Raw genomic sequence first — 16704 nt, 5'->3', positions numbered from 1 at the left:
CGGTACTTTTCAGTGAGGGGCGTTTCCCTTTCCAATGCCTGCACGGAAAAAACTTCACGCCAGTTGAGTTTTATCTTTGAAAGCCAATTTCGGCCAAACAGCGTAGGCATCCTTGCGCCTTCAGTCTCTTTAGCAATCACCAGAGGCAATTTAAAACACTGTCTTGATACTCAACTTTTACGTCGGCTACTCCAGCAATGTTGCGTACCGTTGTACGTCATTAATTTCACATCCTCTTGCGTGAAACTGGCATTAGGAAAGTGCCTCGCCCACTCTACTTCCGAAATAATCGACACGGCCGCACCCGTATCAATTTCCATAGGAACTACCTTCCCATTTATCGTAACGTTTACTCTAAATGGGGGTGTGTCGGAACGGTTCACGTGACACAAAGTAAGCAAATCTCTATCCTCCTGCGGCTCTACACTATGCACAAGTTTCGTTTTACACATTTTCGCAATGTGACCTTTTTTTTTTACATTTGAAACAGTCACTAGTCAAAAAAGGGCAACTCACAGGAGGGTGGTGTCCTGAACACCGGTGACAGCTCGTTTTAGTCCCTTGCGACTCCTTCTTAGCAGGGCTCGTTTTTCTTCGTCCCGCTTTGCTTGGTTTTCCGTTTTGCGGAGATTTCTGCGTCCCTCGTTGCCAGTACACTTCCGTACTGTCAGAAGATGCTCCCGACTTGTTTGGTTGCAGCATCTCTTTCGTGTCCTGGCTCGCTGCTTCCATGGCGATGGCGACCTTGAACGCATGCTCCCACGTGATTTCTTCGTCCGGAAGGGCCAGTAACCTGCAGCGTACGGCTTCAGTGCGCAATCCCGCCACCAGCCGATCCCGCAGAGCGTCGTTCAGGAAATTGCCGAACTCGCATGTCGAAGCCAGCTTCTTCAATTCCACTATGAAGTCTGCCACGCTTTCATGTGGCGCTTGTTGACGTTGGTTGAACCGATAGCGTTCGGCGGCCAATGAACGTTTTGGAGTGTAATGTTTCTTCAGCACACTCACCGCTTCCACGTACGATGCCTTGGCCGGTGTCTTGGGCAGCAGTAAGCTCCGGAGCGTGACATAGGCGGTTTCCCCTATGGCCGTTAAGAAGACTTGCAGTTTCTTCTCTGCAGCGATGTCATTGGCGGCAGCGAACAATTCGAAGCGTTCCAAGTACACCTCGAAATTACCGCTGTCCGGCTGGAACTCCGGCAACGTGCCGACGGTTTTGCTGTGCACAACGGGCGCAGTCATTTTAGAAGCTCGGTGCGGATCCCATCCTCGTCGCCACTTGTAGTAACCGGCATCCGGGCAAGCGTGGAAAACGTTGCTTTATTTCCCGAGGCGCGCACTGGCAGCCTCACAACTGAAGAACGCGCACCCAAGCCGGGTGCGCCAATTTATACACAAAGCGTCGCTGCTGCGCACGCGCTGCTAGCCAACCGCTGCGCTGATAACACGATCGCGACACGACAGCACCCACGCGACGTGTGTGATGTCAGAGCGCGCGCTATTCTTTTGAGCGCCTGCGAAAACGACCCCGCCGTTCTGTAGCCTTGTCTATTCCACTTCCGGTCACCGCAGCGTGCGGACGCGGAATCATGAGCTCCGTCGGAGCGGCGTTTGCGGCCCAGTCTCGCCGCGGAAACAGGAATGCTGAAGATGCCCAGGATTACTCTGTTGTTCTGCCTCCCCTGCCAACCGGGTCTGTTGTTTTTGACACCATTTTTCTGCACGGAGACGTAAGGGCTCGACCGTACCGAATTGAAGACTTTCGAGACGCGTTAGAGCAAGACGCTGTGCTCGCCGACATTGCTGCCCTCGGCACCTACCAGATGAATCATATCTGGGCAGTCACCTTTACGAGCGAAGAAGGAAAGAAGAAAATGCTCGCGAAGAAATAAATCACCGTCAAGGGCCACAGGTGCCTGGTAATTGACCTGTGCCAGCAAGACGTCCGCGTCAAGCTTCACTGGGTCCTGCACAATGTTCCCGACGATCAGATAAAGGAAGCGTTCGCGCCGTAAGGAACTGTGGTTGAAGTGACGAAAGAAAAGTGGCGTGCGACAGGGTGTGCGAATTTCAGCACCATGACACGCATCGTTGTTCTCCGGCTGAAAGGGGGAGTTGCAAGGGACGATTTCACGCACCAGCTGCGTATCGGAACCGAGCTTGCTCTCGTCGCCGTGCCGGGAAGACCACCGCTGTGCCTTCGGTGTCAACAGACTGGGCACATTCGGAGGGAGTGTCGCGTCCCCAAGTGCAAAGTCTGCCGGCGTTTCGGACATGATGGCGCCAATTGCGTGAAAACGTATGCGGCGGCCACTGGACCCGGAGCAACAGAAGAGCATTGGAAGCACATAATGGACGAAGCGGAGGCGGAGGAGGTCGTTAAGGGTCTGGATGAGGAGCATACACCGATCCCGGTGGACACGCCAGCAGAAGAAGGGGACATTGACGAAGGTAGTGCTATTGAGGGCACGACGGGCACGGAAGAAACAGCGGCAGCTCAGGCGCCGGAGGTGCAGCCGCAAGATACCCCGCTGCCAAGTATTGACGACGGCTACCCAAGCGACGCCTCCATGGACGCCGAGGACGCCGCCACTCGTGGGAAGGATGGTGCATTCAATGAGCTCGCGGCCAAGCGGCCACGGGAGGACAGTGCTGCGGACGCTGACGCGAAGAACCTGGTGGGTATTGCCTCGACTAGGCCCACAGTGAGGAAAAAGCGCCCTGAACCTAAGACGAACATTCACGTCGGAGAGAGGAGGCCGCCAAAGCCCCCCTCGTGACGAGATTTATGTGTGCCCAAGAACGGGGCGAACGCCTCATGCCGCATTGACCTACGCCAGCGGACGCACACCCGCGCATTTGTCATATGTCCGAGGTGAGCGGCATGCGGTCTAGTTTTTCCAAATGGCTGTACGTTTAGAAGCTGCAATTAACGTTGCCACGGTTAATGTGCGAGGCCTGGCAGCGAGACGGAAGCAATGCCAGCTTAGTAGGCTGTTCGCAGACCGAGAACTGGATATAATTGCGGTGCAAGAAACTAAAGTGGAAAGCCAGGAAATGACAGACCGCATGTTGCAACCTTTTAGAGCAAATTTTAATGTGTGTGTCTCGCACGCCGTGGGAACATCGGCTGGGTGTGCCCTTTTTATCAGGCGATCACTTGGGATTGTTGAACAGACCGTTGTAGCTGATTCGAGTGGCCGCTATGTGTTTTGCGACTTTTCATTTTGCGATATTGAATGGAGAGTTATATGTATATATGCACCGAACAGACAGGGTGAGCGGGATACTTTTTTTCCAAACTATTAGTAAGCACCTTGAGTGCGAAAGGGTTATCTTGCTTGGGGATTTCAACTGTGTGTGCATGACAGAGGACAGAGCAGCCCACGAGCGGGTTATAGATAAAAGCGCCGAATGCTTAATGGACATAACTTCAAAATATTGTTTGGATGACGTAGCTCTCTGTACGACTAGAGCTCCAATCTGGTTTACACATTTTCAAGGTGCCAGTCACGCGAGGCTGGATAGAGTGTACATATCAAGTGCACTTGTGCCACTGTGTGACAGTTGTAAGGTCGAGGCCTTGTCCTACAGCGATCATTGCCTTGTGGCGTTCTGTCTGGGAAACAAACAGAAAACCACGAAATGGGATTGGAAGTTGTGGAAATTAAATAGCCGGGTACTTAAAGATGAATCTTTTACAGCTAGGGTCAGTGAACTGTTTACTAATATGCGCAGTGATGCACAGACGAGCTGGGGAGTCAAGTGGGACCTTTTTAAAGAACAAGTTAAAATAGGTGCAGTCAAAAGAAGCACAATTATCAATAAACAGAAAAGAGAGAAGGAAAAAGAACTTCGCCAACAGTTAAGGACTCTATTGTTAGAAGAAAGCGCAAACGCCGGCGAGTTCAAGCAAAAATAAGAGACACAAAAAATAAACTAGAAGTCATCGATACTGAGCGTTATAGGGGAGCTATCGTTCGAGCACGAGCAGATAAGATGTGGTTCGGTGAAATGCCTACAAAGCGTGCGTTGTCTGATGAAAAACGTTACGCGCAGAAAAACGAAATCAGGGAAATACGGTACAAAAATGGTGTTACGGCCCAAAAAGAAACGATTGAGCGGGCGTTCGTCGAGCATTACACTGAGCTGTTAGACAGGCACATTCCAATGAACGATGGCTTTGCTGATGAATTTTTATCGCTTATGCCCAAATTAGAACCAGAGCTTTGTGTAATAATGGAAGCACCAATTAGTGTGTGGGAATTAGAAAATGCAATAGATGATCTGAACACCTGTAAGTCACCCGGGCCAGACGGGTTAAGCGCGGAATTTTACAAGGCTTTCAAAAGGGAGGTAGCGGTATCTTTATATGAAGTATTGGTAGAGGCTTACAAACTACATGTTCTCCCGCAGTCTTTTAAGGAAACACACATCATCTTGATACCGAAGTGTGAAGATGCAGTAAAACTGCTGTCCGTAAAGGCGTATAGGCCAATTAGTCTAGCCAACGTTGACTACAAAATTTACATGAAAGTCTTAGCTAGACGGTTGCAAAACGTAATTCAGTTTTTGGTAGGACCGCATCAAACTTGCGGCATTAAGCATCGCACGATAAGTACCAATGTGCACGTCGCCAGAAGTGTGTTAGAGTGCTGTGATGCCTTCTCAGGTCGTGTGGCAATGGTGCAACTCGACCTTGAGAAGGCTTTTGACCGGGTGTCCCATGACATACTTTTCAGAATCTTAGAATACACGAATGTTGGGTCTGTTATCTTGGATGGTATAAAGATGGCATATGCCGGATGCAAGGCGAGCATAAATGTTAACAAAAATTTAAGTGAAGGTACAAATGTTGGTTGTTCGGTCAGGCAAGGTTGTCCGTTATCGCCTCTTCTTTTTGCGCTGTATCTCGAGCCTTTCTGTTTAAAAATAATCAAGCATGAACGAATACGGGGGTTTGCATTACAGAACACTGAAGTAAAACTGCTCGCATACGCAGATGATATAGCGGTTTTCTGTCGCGATCAAAAGAGCATAAACGAAGCAGTTAAGGTGGTTAAGTCCTTTTGTGAAAAATCTGGGACTGCAATTAACTGGGATAAATGTTAGGGATTTTGGCACGGAAACTGGTGCTCAACCCCTGCCGTTTTTGAATGCATACAATGGACCACGGCACCAACAAAATATCTAGGGGTGCCTCTGGAGCATTATAGGGATAGCCGAGACTACTGGACTAACGAGACCGAAAAGTTGAGAGACAAAACCAGAAACTGGCAAGGGCGCAATTTTTCTATGTTTGCCCGTGCCACTATCTGCAACCTTTTTTTGTTAGCCAAAGCGTGGTACGTGCTGCAAGTGTTGTGTATGTCACGTGCTAATGTCCAAAAAATTCACCGCATTTCCCCGAGGGGAAGAATGTGAAAGTGCGAATGCACGAGTTGAATTTGCGCGGTTCGGTAATGTTCGTGATAGAGAGATCACACACACACACACAACTACAAAGAAAGAAAGATGCGTTTATTCACAGACACCTATTTGTGTTGTCGTTGTACTTGATTGCTAGAGCGGATCTCAGCTTTGAAATTTCGTGTCAGTACTCCTTTAAGCGGGTGCATTAGCCCTTCTCACGCCCGATTCCTGCCAATCCCCCACGTGGGTATGTGCCATGTCAGCGGCTAGGCAGCGCGCGCCCATCTCCCCCCGTTGCTAGGGAAGACGAGGAGCGCGCGCACCCGCAGCTGTTGCTATGCGGACTACGGCGGCGGACGATTCAGGCCCGCTTAAGAAGTGCATTCGCACTTAAAAATTCACAGAGTATTTGCGGTCTTTATTTGGTCTTCCAGCTGGGAAAGAACCAGTCGCTCTAACATTTTTCGCCCAGTCATTGGTCTTTGTCATTTATTTTTACGACAAGTTGTCGCAAGGTTTTGTTTTGTGCGGATTCAAAAAGACGCCTTCTTGCGCACTGTAATTCAAGTGCGGTTGAAAAATGTGCTGCCTGACTTTGTTGTGTCTTCAAGTGATATTGTGTGCAGGGGGGTGAAAGGATATTTGCGAGAAGTGGCTCTGTCTGTTGAATTTTTGAAGGTACGGTTTTCTTTCGACTACCTGTGTAGTGTTTCCAGGAAGCGCCTGTACAAAGATTTAGTGGATGTTTGTTCACCTGTGCCACTGTATAGGTCGTTATACGGTGCGGGCACAGGGCTTGATGTTTTAAGGAGGGTTAAAAGTATGCCTGTGAAGCCTGCAATGAAGTCCCTTTTTTTTAAAACTGCACAGTGAAACCCTTCCCGTAGATACTTGGTTAGCAGAAAGAGGTATTTTTGTGCCGTGGACTACCAACTGCAGACTGTGCAAAAAGCCGGAAACTATTAATCACGTCTTCATCGACTGTTGGGACCCAGTGTTCCACTGGTACGTACTCCAACGTACGTTAAAGAAAGACTTACCCATAACGCCGCGTGGAATTCGGTTCCTACCTGAAAAAAATGAGGCCGGTGTGCCGTACGATTTGATCATGCTCCTCAGCCTTCATAGTATATGGAGGGCGAGAATGGCGGTGAGGAATGCGGGTATAAATGCCCGGCCTGTCAGGGAAAATTTCATTGAAAGCGTACAGTATATACGGGTAGTGTTTCGTGCTGAGGATGATCCCCCTGAGTGGTTGCCTGTGCTTGACGATTTAGTTTGTCTTAGAAAGTTTTCAAGCCACGTAGTCAGCCAAGTAGGGTTGACGGATCATTACATGACATGATGTGTGATGTGCTGTAGAAATGTCAAAGCAGGCAATAAAAAAAAAGTTCTGTAGCCTTGTCGTAGAGCACTGAGTACTGGCGCTGACGGCTTGTGTTCGAGCCCCAGCATGTCTATCTCTTGTTTTTTTTTTCATTCATTGCCTATTTTATTTCGACATTTCATTTTTTTTCTAAACTGAAATCTACGCGTCGTTTTTGTTACTAATGGTGATTTGGTATCTTTTATGTCGCTTTATGCTTGGGGAGCAGCCAATAACCACGTTGAATTACCGTTCTCCATCGCGCGGACAGAAATGTCACGTGGGTGCTCTGTGCAGCGAAGCGTTTGGAAATACGCCCACACAGCGAAAATCTGCAGGTATTCAATAACGTTTTTACCAGCCAATCTCTTTTCCCCGAATCCGCACAAGAAGCGACAATTTGCAAAAAAAAAAAGAAAACTTAATCTGGAGTCTGATTGCTCCAAACAACAGTACCGCTGGCGTAAGGAACATTTTCCCTTCACTCATTCGAGTCTCTGAAGCTATTTTTGTGAGTCTGAATGCTGGTTACACACTCTGAACAGAATTTAATGTTCTAAGGAGGCTATGTTCTTGATGCACGTTTTTCTTGGAAATGATTCAAATTTTAGCATGCGTAATGTAAAAAAGACAAATCAACAATTGTTGCAATTTTTGCTCAATTGTTCCGGAGAAAGCCGGAAGTATTTACAACGACCAGAAAATATTTGAGCTCGGTGCTCATAAGAATGTTTCTGAAACTGTTCCTTAAGCTGAGAAAACAAAACAGAAAACTGTAAAACGTTATTTTAAAAACAAAAAGTGTTTTCGCATGACATTTTGTGCTCAGTTAGTCATCATCATCATCATCATCCGCCTGTGTACGCCCACTGCAGGGCAAAGGCCTCTCCCATAGATCTCCAAGTATCCCGGACCAAAACTAACTGCGATCAATTTATTCGCGCAAACTTCTTGATCTAATCTGCCCACCTAACTCATTGCCACCCCCCGGCACTCGGGGCGGCAGAAAGCCAGTTGCTAAGTAAATGGTGGGACAAATTGCAAAGCACGATTACCGCACAGGACAAGCCGAGTAGAATCGTGGGCCTGAATGTTAATATGCAGAAAACTAAAGTAATGCTCAACAACCTCGGGCGACCACAGCGGTTTGAGATAGGTGGTGAGGCAGTGGAAGTGGTAAGTGAATGTGTCTACTTAGGCCAAGTAATGACTCCGGATCCCAACCAGAAGGCAGAGATAATTAGAAGGATAAGAATGAGGTGGGGTGCATTCGGCTGGCATTCCCAGATAATGAATGCAGCCAACCTTTGCCCCTGAAGAAGAGTGTGTATGACAGCTGCATCTTACCGATATTCACCTATGGGGCAGAAACCTGGAGGCTGACTCAAAGGATTCAACTTACATTGAGGAGGAGCCAGCGAGACGGGCACGGAAGATTATAGGTGCAACGTTAAATGATAAGAGAGCGGACTGGGTCAAGGAACAAACGCGTGTTAAGGACATATTAGTAAAAATTAAATGAAAGAAATGGGCGAGGGCAGGGCATGTAATGCGCAAGCAAGACAGCCGTTGGTCATTAAGGGTAACAGAGTGGATCCTTAGAGAAGGTGCGTTCAGCTAGTATTAAACTATTATAAACAGTGTGCGAAATTTTTGGTTCATTGTTCAAAGAGCAACAAAATTGGCCGCATACTTAGTTGGGCACCGACGTGCACTATCCATTTCTCCTTAAAAAGGTATGCGCAAAGTATAGCTCCATTTTTATAACAAGGGCTGCATGGTCCCTAGAAATAGGGGTTCTCCCTAATTTCTCTCTCCAACCCTTCCCCCATCTACTCTTTCTTAAAACAATTTATGATGATGATGATGGTGGCTCAATTTTGGCAAAATTTCGCCGACAGTTTTTTTTGTTTTTTTTTACGGCCCGTGAACCCAGATTTGAGTGAGAACAAAATTTATTTATTTATTTATTTATTTATTTATTTATTTATTTATTTATTTATTTATTTATTTATTTATTTATTTATTTATTTATTTATTCAAGAACATACTGCAGGTCATGGACGACGAAGCAGGAGGGGCGTAAAGTGGTAACAATATCAACAATACAATAATACAAGCAGTAAACAGCAAAAAAGCAGAAATAAGAAAAGCAAGAATAAAACAGTGTACGCTAGGCACAACAGAGCATTTGATTGTAATGAACCAAGAGAGTTTACACAATTTTCGGGTGCATTGTTCCAGCTTTACCGGCACAGAAGGCGACTATGGCTGATTAGAACGAAAGCAGTGGTGGGATAGAACACAAGGCTCAGCTCCAGGAGAATGAGAAGGGCTAGTGGGCTGATAGGACCTCGACGTAGAGGGAGAGTCTTCACTAACGTTTTTGTTTTCCTCCACGATGAGGAATATAGACTTTTTTTACGGGGGGAGGGAACGGAGGGAACACCTTTTGGCATTTCACGTTTTACGGGCCACCCATTATGGGTCTCTACCTTCACATGGCTGGAATGACTATTGGAGGCCCAAATAAGTCATAAAAGCTGTTTCTTTGCCTGAAAACGTAACACCAACGCACGCGCACGCATGCGCGACCACACGCACTCGCGATGGCGTCACTCAGAGTAGGTACAATTAAAACCCGATCTAACAAAGTTACTGGGCACAGCGAATTGTTTCGTTAATTCGAGAACTTTCTAAAATCGCCACTGCCAAGTTAGAAGCAGTTGATTTCCTTTGATGTCTAAAGGGGGGCGCATCCCGGTGGTGCCACGACATTGTAATTGCGGCGGCCGCGGCTCTCGCGGGCCCATAATTTACCAATGCGTTAAACGTCTTCACTCAAAATAACAACAATAAAACGATAGGGGTACTGGGATGAAACGCATTTATTTCATGTGAAGAAAGACTGTGATTTTTGGTGTTTTGTGCGTGCGCGTTGTTAGAATTGGATCGACAGAGTGTTCGTTTCCCGCAAGTGCGTTTACTGTGTCCTTGGTTCCTTCGTGAACACCACAAAAGCGCCTGAGCAGATCAGTAGCGTCCGTCACATGGCCTGGACCCGTCACACGATCTTCCGCGGTATCTGGTTCGTCAGCATTCTCTGACAGCTTTGTAGCGTCGGAAACTAACTTATGCCTAGATGCTTCGTAATAGATGCCTCGTTTTTCGATACTTTTTAATGTTCATGCTAGTTTGAATGGTATTGCTACTTTTGGAATGTGTATGTTTCTCGAAATACTTCGTTAAATCGGGAACGGCGCTGAATTTGTTTCGTTAGCTCGAGTTTACAAAAGTATTAGGCCTTATAGCCACCTTCGAGGAATGTGAATTTGTTCGTTAGATGAAAACATTCGGAAGATCGGGTTTTGTTAAACGGAGTTTTTATTGTATTCCTAGCCAAACCCTACCACACAATTAAACAAAATAAAAAAAAAAAGATTTAGCGCGCATTGTTTTTGTTTGCGACGATTTCGGTGAGCAATAGACGCACAGATTTAATGATATTTGATCGTTTGCCGTGCCCATCAACATTACTGTCTCCCAAGCCAAGCCAGAAAAAAAAGCTTCACCCCGGTGCCTTGCGTCGCCTGTACTGCAAACCCGTTATACAAGGTTAAAGTTTCAGTTTATTATATAAACACAACTAGCTACCGCTTAATTTCTGTATTTACTCCTTGTAAAAATTGTTAAATGTGCCTGTTGCTTGCCAAAGAAGAAAGCACACCAGGGAGAACAGAAAATTATTATGAAATTTATTATGAGCAACCCGGTTTAAGTACTTCTATTCTGACGAACATGTTCTATGTTTTGCGTGCGCATTACATACGCAGGTCGGCGTTACTAACGTACTCTGTATGCACACGTATACCAAGCACGCTGCCTTTTAAACTTGCAATTATTTCTAGAATTATCTTGTATTCCGGAATTGTGCGGCCTTATCTCGCTTTGTAGAGGAAACCTAATACGTCTTTAAATACCATCACATGAACACCTCAAACCTTACCAACAGCTGGTCTCCCTTAACGTAACCTGCGAGTTCTAGCTCACTTGTCGCAACACGTGAGGCCCCCAAGCGTATGCCTCTATTGCTGCCCCCTATTGGTCTACAAAAACAATTCCTGTTAGCCTCGGATGAATCTGGCCTGCCACAGCGGTGTAGTTCTTGTCGGGTCTCGGGGTGGATGATGCTGAGCTTCAGTCTTTTCCTAAATGGCCAGTCAAGAAACTCGTCCTCTCTACCCTCGTGCAGTTGAATCGAAAGAAGTATCTTAACGCTATCACCGTCTTTTCCAAAGTCAATTCCCCAAGACATTAGGTAGCGCCCTAGATAAACTTTTTCGCTCATGCTGTCAGACCAATTATTTTTCAGCGCCTTTTCTTTGAGCGCCGCATATCCCTTTACTACCCGCTGATGTGTTTTTCGGTCGCTTGGAACCGATGTTAATACTGAGGTTATGGCGGTCAACAATGATTCACTCTTTTGGGTGTAAAGGGCTTTTATCTCGGCTACGTTGCTATCTGAGGCTCGCTGAATTTGCTTTGTTAGGTCTTTCATCAGATGAGTAATTGTGTTGCAGACATCAATCAGTTTGGTGCCGTGAGAGCCACTGTCCGGGGAGAGTTGACCAAGATTGCCATCTAGTTCGCCAACTCGCTGTGCTATTGTTTGTGCGAACGCTACCGAGGCTTTCATCTCAGCTTCGTGACCTTCCGAACGTGCCATTGTTGGAGCTGCGGCTGGTCCAGACTGTTCTGTTAGTGTTTCCTTCAGATGATTGATGGTGTGGCAAAGCTCCGTAATTTTATCAGTCTGAGAGCCACTCTCCAAGGACAATTGGGAAAGCTTAGCATCTAGTTCACGTACACGGTGAGCTACGCTTTTTTCGAAGGCTACCAACTGTGTCCTTTCGTTGTTATCCGCGTCCTGTTGTGTCGCAGGAGCAGCATGCAATACAAGCGCACTACATCGGGACTTCAGGTGTGCGCACACGTCGCGGCTCAACACCACGGCCGAGCACTTGAAGCAGCGAGTCACGTGGTGCTTGCAGTCATGGCGAATGTGATCGGTGACATGCGAAGCCGGCAGGACGACACGGCAGCCGTTGGCTTCATTCCAGCAGTACACCTACGTGAAGGACACAATCAGAAAGCTGTAAGGAAAACGTTTTCCAGAAATTCAGAGAACTACCTAACAATGCGTAGCGCTTTTACGCCGCGAGTCTATGTTGTGAGTTCTGAACAGCCAGATATGGCAATGACTATCCCAATATGTCGGGCAATTTTTTGTTAATTAATATTTTGTTTATTTTCGCCTATGATCTACACGCACAAAATACAGCGATTCAAGGGATTTATTTGGTCAATTATGTATTTTCCAGCAGATCGAAAGCGCAGTGCCGGGTTGGTCTGTTATCGCGATTTTTTATTCGTGTTTGCTTTGTTTTCTTGGGCTTTTGATTTTGTTACTTCAATTTCGTGCTCTTTATTTTCTGTGATTTTGTATTTTTTGGTTCGCAAAGTTACTTTCGACTAATTATCGCCAATTACGCTATTCTGACTGAATGTAATTACTTTCACAAATATGAATTTGTGTACAGATTCAGGGCTTTGTATGGTGGGCTCATTTTCGCTATTTTTTCATTCGTACTTCCAGAGTCCTTCAATGCTTTACTGGTCACGAAACTTCTCCGTAACTCAATGGGAGAGCTTCATATGCTGCGTTTGGCCGCCGCGCGGTGGCGCCACCCTCTCACTGAGGTCACTCCTCGGGCACAACTCGCCGCGGCTCAACTCGCCGCGGCTCGCCGCGGCTCCGCAGCTCGCCGCAACTCGCAACTCGCCGCGGCTCCGCCGTTCGAGCCAGCGCAATTGCGCTGGCTCGAACGGCGGAGCCGCGGCGAGTTGTGTTTGTTTTGTGCGGGAAAAAAAATGTAATGTGCATTTCGCGCTCTCGCGATGCGACTTAATTAGTGCAACGACGATGCCGAACATGTGTTGCGTCCTGGGATGTCGTTCCTTGTACAACGACACCACAGAAAATGTTTCCTTGTTCTGTTGACCGAGCGACGGGCAGCTGCGTGAGAATTGGAGGCGCGCCATTCCAAGGCAAGCAACGGGAGATTTCAGCTTCGATTATAAGTGTGCGACAGTGTGTGGAAATGCACTCTGTGTGAGAATGGAAAAAGCAATGTACCATTTTGAGAGCATCGTTGACCTAGAATTGTACAAGGCTAACTTAAAGCCGGATTTTTGTCATATCAGTCAGGTTGTAGCGGTGCTTCATTACCTGTTTGCAAACTGTATTACCTTGCGCTCAGGCTCGCGTGTAAAAGAGCTTTGGGACGTCCTTGTGCTTTTACTTTTCATATTTCCACGAATTATCCCTTAGGGTTCGTTTTCTTTTTTTTTTTTTTTTTTTGTAACCGCGCGTGGCCGATTCCGGTTTCTTATGTGGCGTTTCAACCGGAGCGCCCATTTGCACTGTTTGTCGTACGGCCCGTCGGGCAATATTGTTTGATATGGGAAGAATGCCACCTTGTCGCTAACTTGATTTTTTTTGTTTCTTCGACAATGTTCTCGATCCTATTTCCATGGATCTCAAATTAATAACGTTCCGAGAGTAATGCATGCATAGCAAACGCCGCGCAACTCACTTTATCGACGTTCATCTGTGCACGTCATACTGCGGACAGCTTCTTCGACGTTTGTGTTTCATTCTAGTCTTTTGTAGTGCTGGAGATCGCTAGCTGGCTGCGTTCAGAAAAGCTTTGCTTCGTTCTTGGCTACGCGGAAACATTCTGTTTCCTCCGTGTGCTGCACATCGCAGCGCGAAAAAATAAATTTTTGTACGCTAGACCACGCTCTTTTGTCTCCCTTCGTAACATAAATTTTTTGTTGCGTGTGATAAAATCAGTTTTATTCTTTTTTCGCTTCCTGTTTTTGCAAGTATTGCAAAGCGTGGATGCAGAAAGACAAATGGTGCAATATATATCTCTTCGTGTTTTGATCCTTCGTGTTTGTTCAGCGTTTTTAGATATTCTCAAGTATGTACCCACTCATCGAAACGACAATACTATTCGGCTGCCTCTTTTAGCGTTCTGTGCATTCCAGAGCAATCAACGGATTCATGAAGCGTAGTCTGAACGACGCGTACTTGGTTTCTTTCAGTTTTTTTTTATTGTATTATCGATAGGCCCGCAGCAGTCCGTGACTAGACAGCTACCGTATATGTGGTAATTACAACTTTGCTTTAAGAAAAGAAGCAAAATAGATTTTAAAATCCGTAAACACGACGGCGCAGCGCTTGTGCCAGAACACACAGAAGCCGTTGCCGTTCGCGGCCGAAGTCTACGGTAATTTACTTCGAAAAATAAAACCCGATTGAAGGCAGGTGATATACACGATGACTGGACTATTCATCGCTAACTACTACAAAAAAAAAAAAACACTTAATCAGCGCGCAGACACCAAAAGCAGCAAGCGTGTGCACGCCAAGAGCTGGCCAATACGCCGCACGCGCGGAGGCTGGATGACCTTCGTGCGGCGGTGGCGCCTGTAGTGGCGCGCGCGGTCCCTATATGAAACGAGCGCCGAAGTTTCGTGACCAGTAAAGCATTGAAGGACTCTGGTACTTCTAACGTTCTGTTCTGGCCTTTCTAGGTCCCTTTTCGTAGTTCGGAGGAGATTTACAAGAAGGATAATTTTTATTTCTTGAGTTGATGTTTGTACATTTTTTATTTTTCTTGTTTTTTTTGTTTTTCGCTGTTTGGTATGAGCAAATATGTCCTTTACAGTATTAGGGCTCAACGTGTTACTTCCCCAAATTATGCATGTTTTTGGAATTGCAGCGTTTTATACGAGTGACGCAATTTTGTTAATTTTTCATTCGTATATATGTCGTTCTTCACGCTTTTTCTAGTTTACTGCGAGTTTTGTGCATATGCATAAAATGCCTATTCTGGCGTGGTCAGTTCACTTTCGTGAAATATTAATGTTTTCGATTCTTTAGTTTTTCGAAATTCCGTCCGCGCTATTATCTCCGTTTAGGACATTGTGATAAAATGTACTAATTTCTGCAATTATGCATTTTTGTGGAAGTTCAAAACATTGCATCGCTGGATCGTTCTCGCTTTCTTTATTCTTTTTTCTACGTTATCTTCGCGCTTTTCGAATTTATTGTTCGTTTTTCAAAAGTAAGAAAAATATTAAAAATTACGAAGAATTGAAACTTATAACGAATGTCATGTCCACATGAATGCAAATTTCCCGGAAATTTCACCTGTAATTGTTATAATAGCATAGATGGAGATAATTGGTCACACAAAATTTTGAAAAAACTAAAAAAACGAAAATATAAATTATTACTGAAACTGCCGAACCCTCAACGCCGTGCATTTCCACAATAATGCAGAATTTGCACAAGTTTCAAATGTAATTGCTATAATAACGTAAAAAGAGATAATTGGTGGGATGATATTTTTAAAAACCAAAATATAAGAGAAGTATTTAAAAAAATTACGGAAAACTGCAGAACGTGTAACGCATGCCATGTCCACAAGAATACAGGTTTCTCGAAAGTTTCACCTGTAATCGCTATAATAGCGTAAATGGAAATAATTGATGGCACGAAATTTCGAAAAACTAAAAAAAGAAAAATATAAAATATTACGGTAAAGTGCGAAACGTGTGACGCTTTGCATTTCCACAATAATGCAGATTCCGCGAATTTTACCCTTCTAAACGTTATAACATCGGGAATGGAGAGAATTGGACGGATAGGATTAAAAGAAGCAGAAAAGTTGGCTATAATAAACTAACACTGAAGACAAGTGGATTAAGAATGGTAGGCATTGGTAAATAATTTTGGTACACCATTTTGGTACATTGGTACACACATTGGTTATATTTTTTTATTTCCCTTTAGGTAGTCCCAGAAAAATTCAAGCCTCTTCAAGGACCGCAATGCGCCGAACGCAGATACGTGTCCGTGGCGGAGCAGCCCGAACCAAAGTACACCCCCCTCCCCATAAAAAAAGAAAGAAACGTCAAGAAAAGATTCAGTGAACTCATCCGAATACGGGAAATAGAAAAAAATACCGTCTGTAAATATGTTGTTGTCCCTAGCTTTTACCGATCCCCTTATAAAAAGAGCCTAACTACTACAGAAATCTACAATGATCAAACTATGCCTAAACATCAGCTGTATAGGTGTTCTCTGAAGAGTTCACAGTTCAAAGTTCAACCGAGATAGGAACCTTCGATATTTGAACTTTGACACGCATTACCACTAATTCCTCACCTCCCGTTACCTCGCAATACGAACTAAGGGCCACATTTATTTATTCCACAATAGCTACAAAATATGCGTTCTAATCTCCCACAACAAGCTTGAAACGCAGACATATTTTCGTCGAAGTCTATAATTAACACACACTGTACTTTTTCCGTAGGTACACATAACATGGCCGCCATCCCATAGAAATTTGTACGAGTATTTTTTCTGAGGGCCTTAATTGCCCATGCTAATTAAAACAGGCCCGTACAACCGAGGTCAGGCTTTGGTAGGCCTGACCTCTCTACATGTTTTCTTTCTGTTGGATATAAATTATTGTTTTTATTATTATAATTATCAGTGTCTATTATAATTATTATAACTATCAGTATCAGTGAATATTGTTGTAAACGCCGTCTAGATATGTGCGGAAAGTTTGGAAACACTGCAAGGCCATGGCAGAACACCGCTAATTATGGCGAAGATGCCCGTTGACTCATTTTTCCTCCGATGGTAAATTAGCGTGTAAGAATAAAACGTCAGCCATACAGCAGACCTCACAGGGCCGCCGTTTCTGCGAATATAAAATTTGTGAGCATTTATATCTTCAAGGCCACCAGCAGAAAACGTTCGTACTACGTCCTTGACACTT

General features: G+C 45.3%; 2 protein-coding genes across 2 annotated transcripts in view; both read right to left on the bottom strand.

Moving 5' to 3' along the window:
- Positions 1 to 1347, bottom strand: part of LOC144139618 (uncharacterized) — a 36703-nt gene extending 35356 nt beyond the window's left edge. Inside the window, exon 1 of the mRNA XM_077671914.1 lies at positions 517 to 1347. Within this exon, the coding sequence (XP_077528040.1) occupies positions 517 to 1242 (726 nt within the window). The 5' untranslated portion in view covers positions 1243 to 1347. The remainder of the gene's footprint in view (positions 1 to 516) is intronic.
- Positions 1348 to 10141: 8794 nt separating this feature from the next.
- The window catches only part of LOC144137988 (uncharacterized), a 36662-nt gene continuing 30099 nt past the window's right edge, over positions 10142 to 16704 (bottom strand). Inside the window, exon 3 of the mRNA XM_077670019.1 lies at positions 10142 to 11906. Coding sequence (XP_077526145.1) covers positions 10761 to 11906 — 1146 coding nt within the window. The 3' untranslated portion in view covers positions 10142 to 10760. The remainder of the gene's footprint in view (positions 11907 to 16704) is intronic.

The sequence above is a fragment of the Haemaphysalis longicornis genome, unplaced genomic scaffold (genome assembly GCF_048455015.1).
Source record: "Haemaphysalis longicornis isolate Haplotype H1 unplaced genomic scaffold, Haemaphysalis longicornis Haplotype H1 scaffold_5, whole genome shotgun sequence".
NCBI lineage: Eukaryota > Metazoa > Arthropoda > Arachnida > Ixodida > Ixodidae > Haemaphysalis > Haemaphysalis longicornis.
This window is presented reverse-complemented; position numbering and strand designations above follow the sequence as displayed.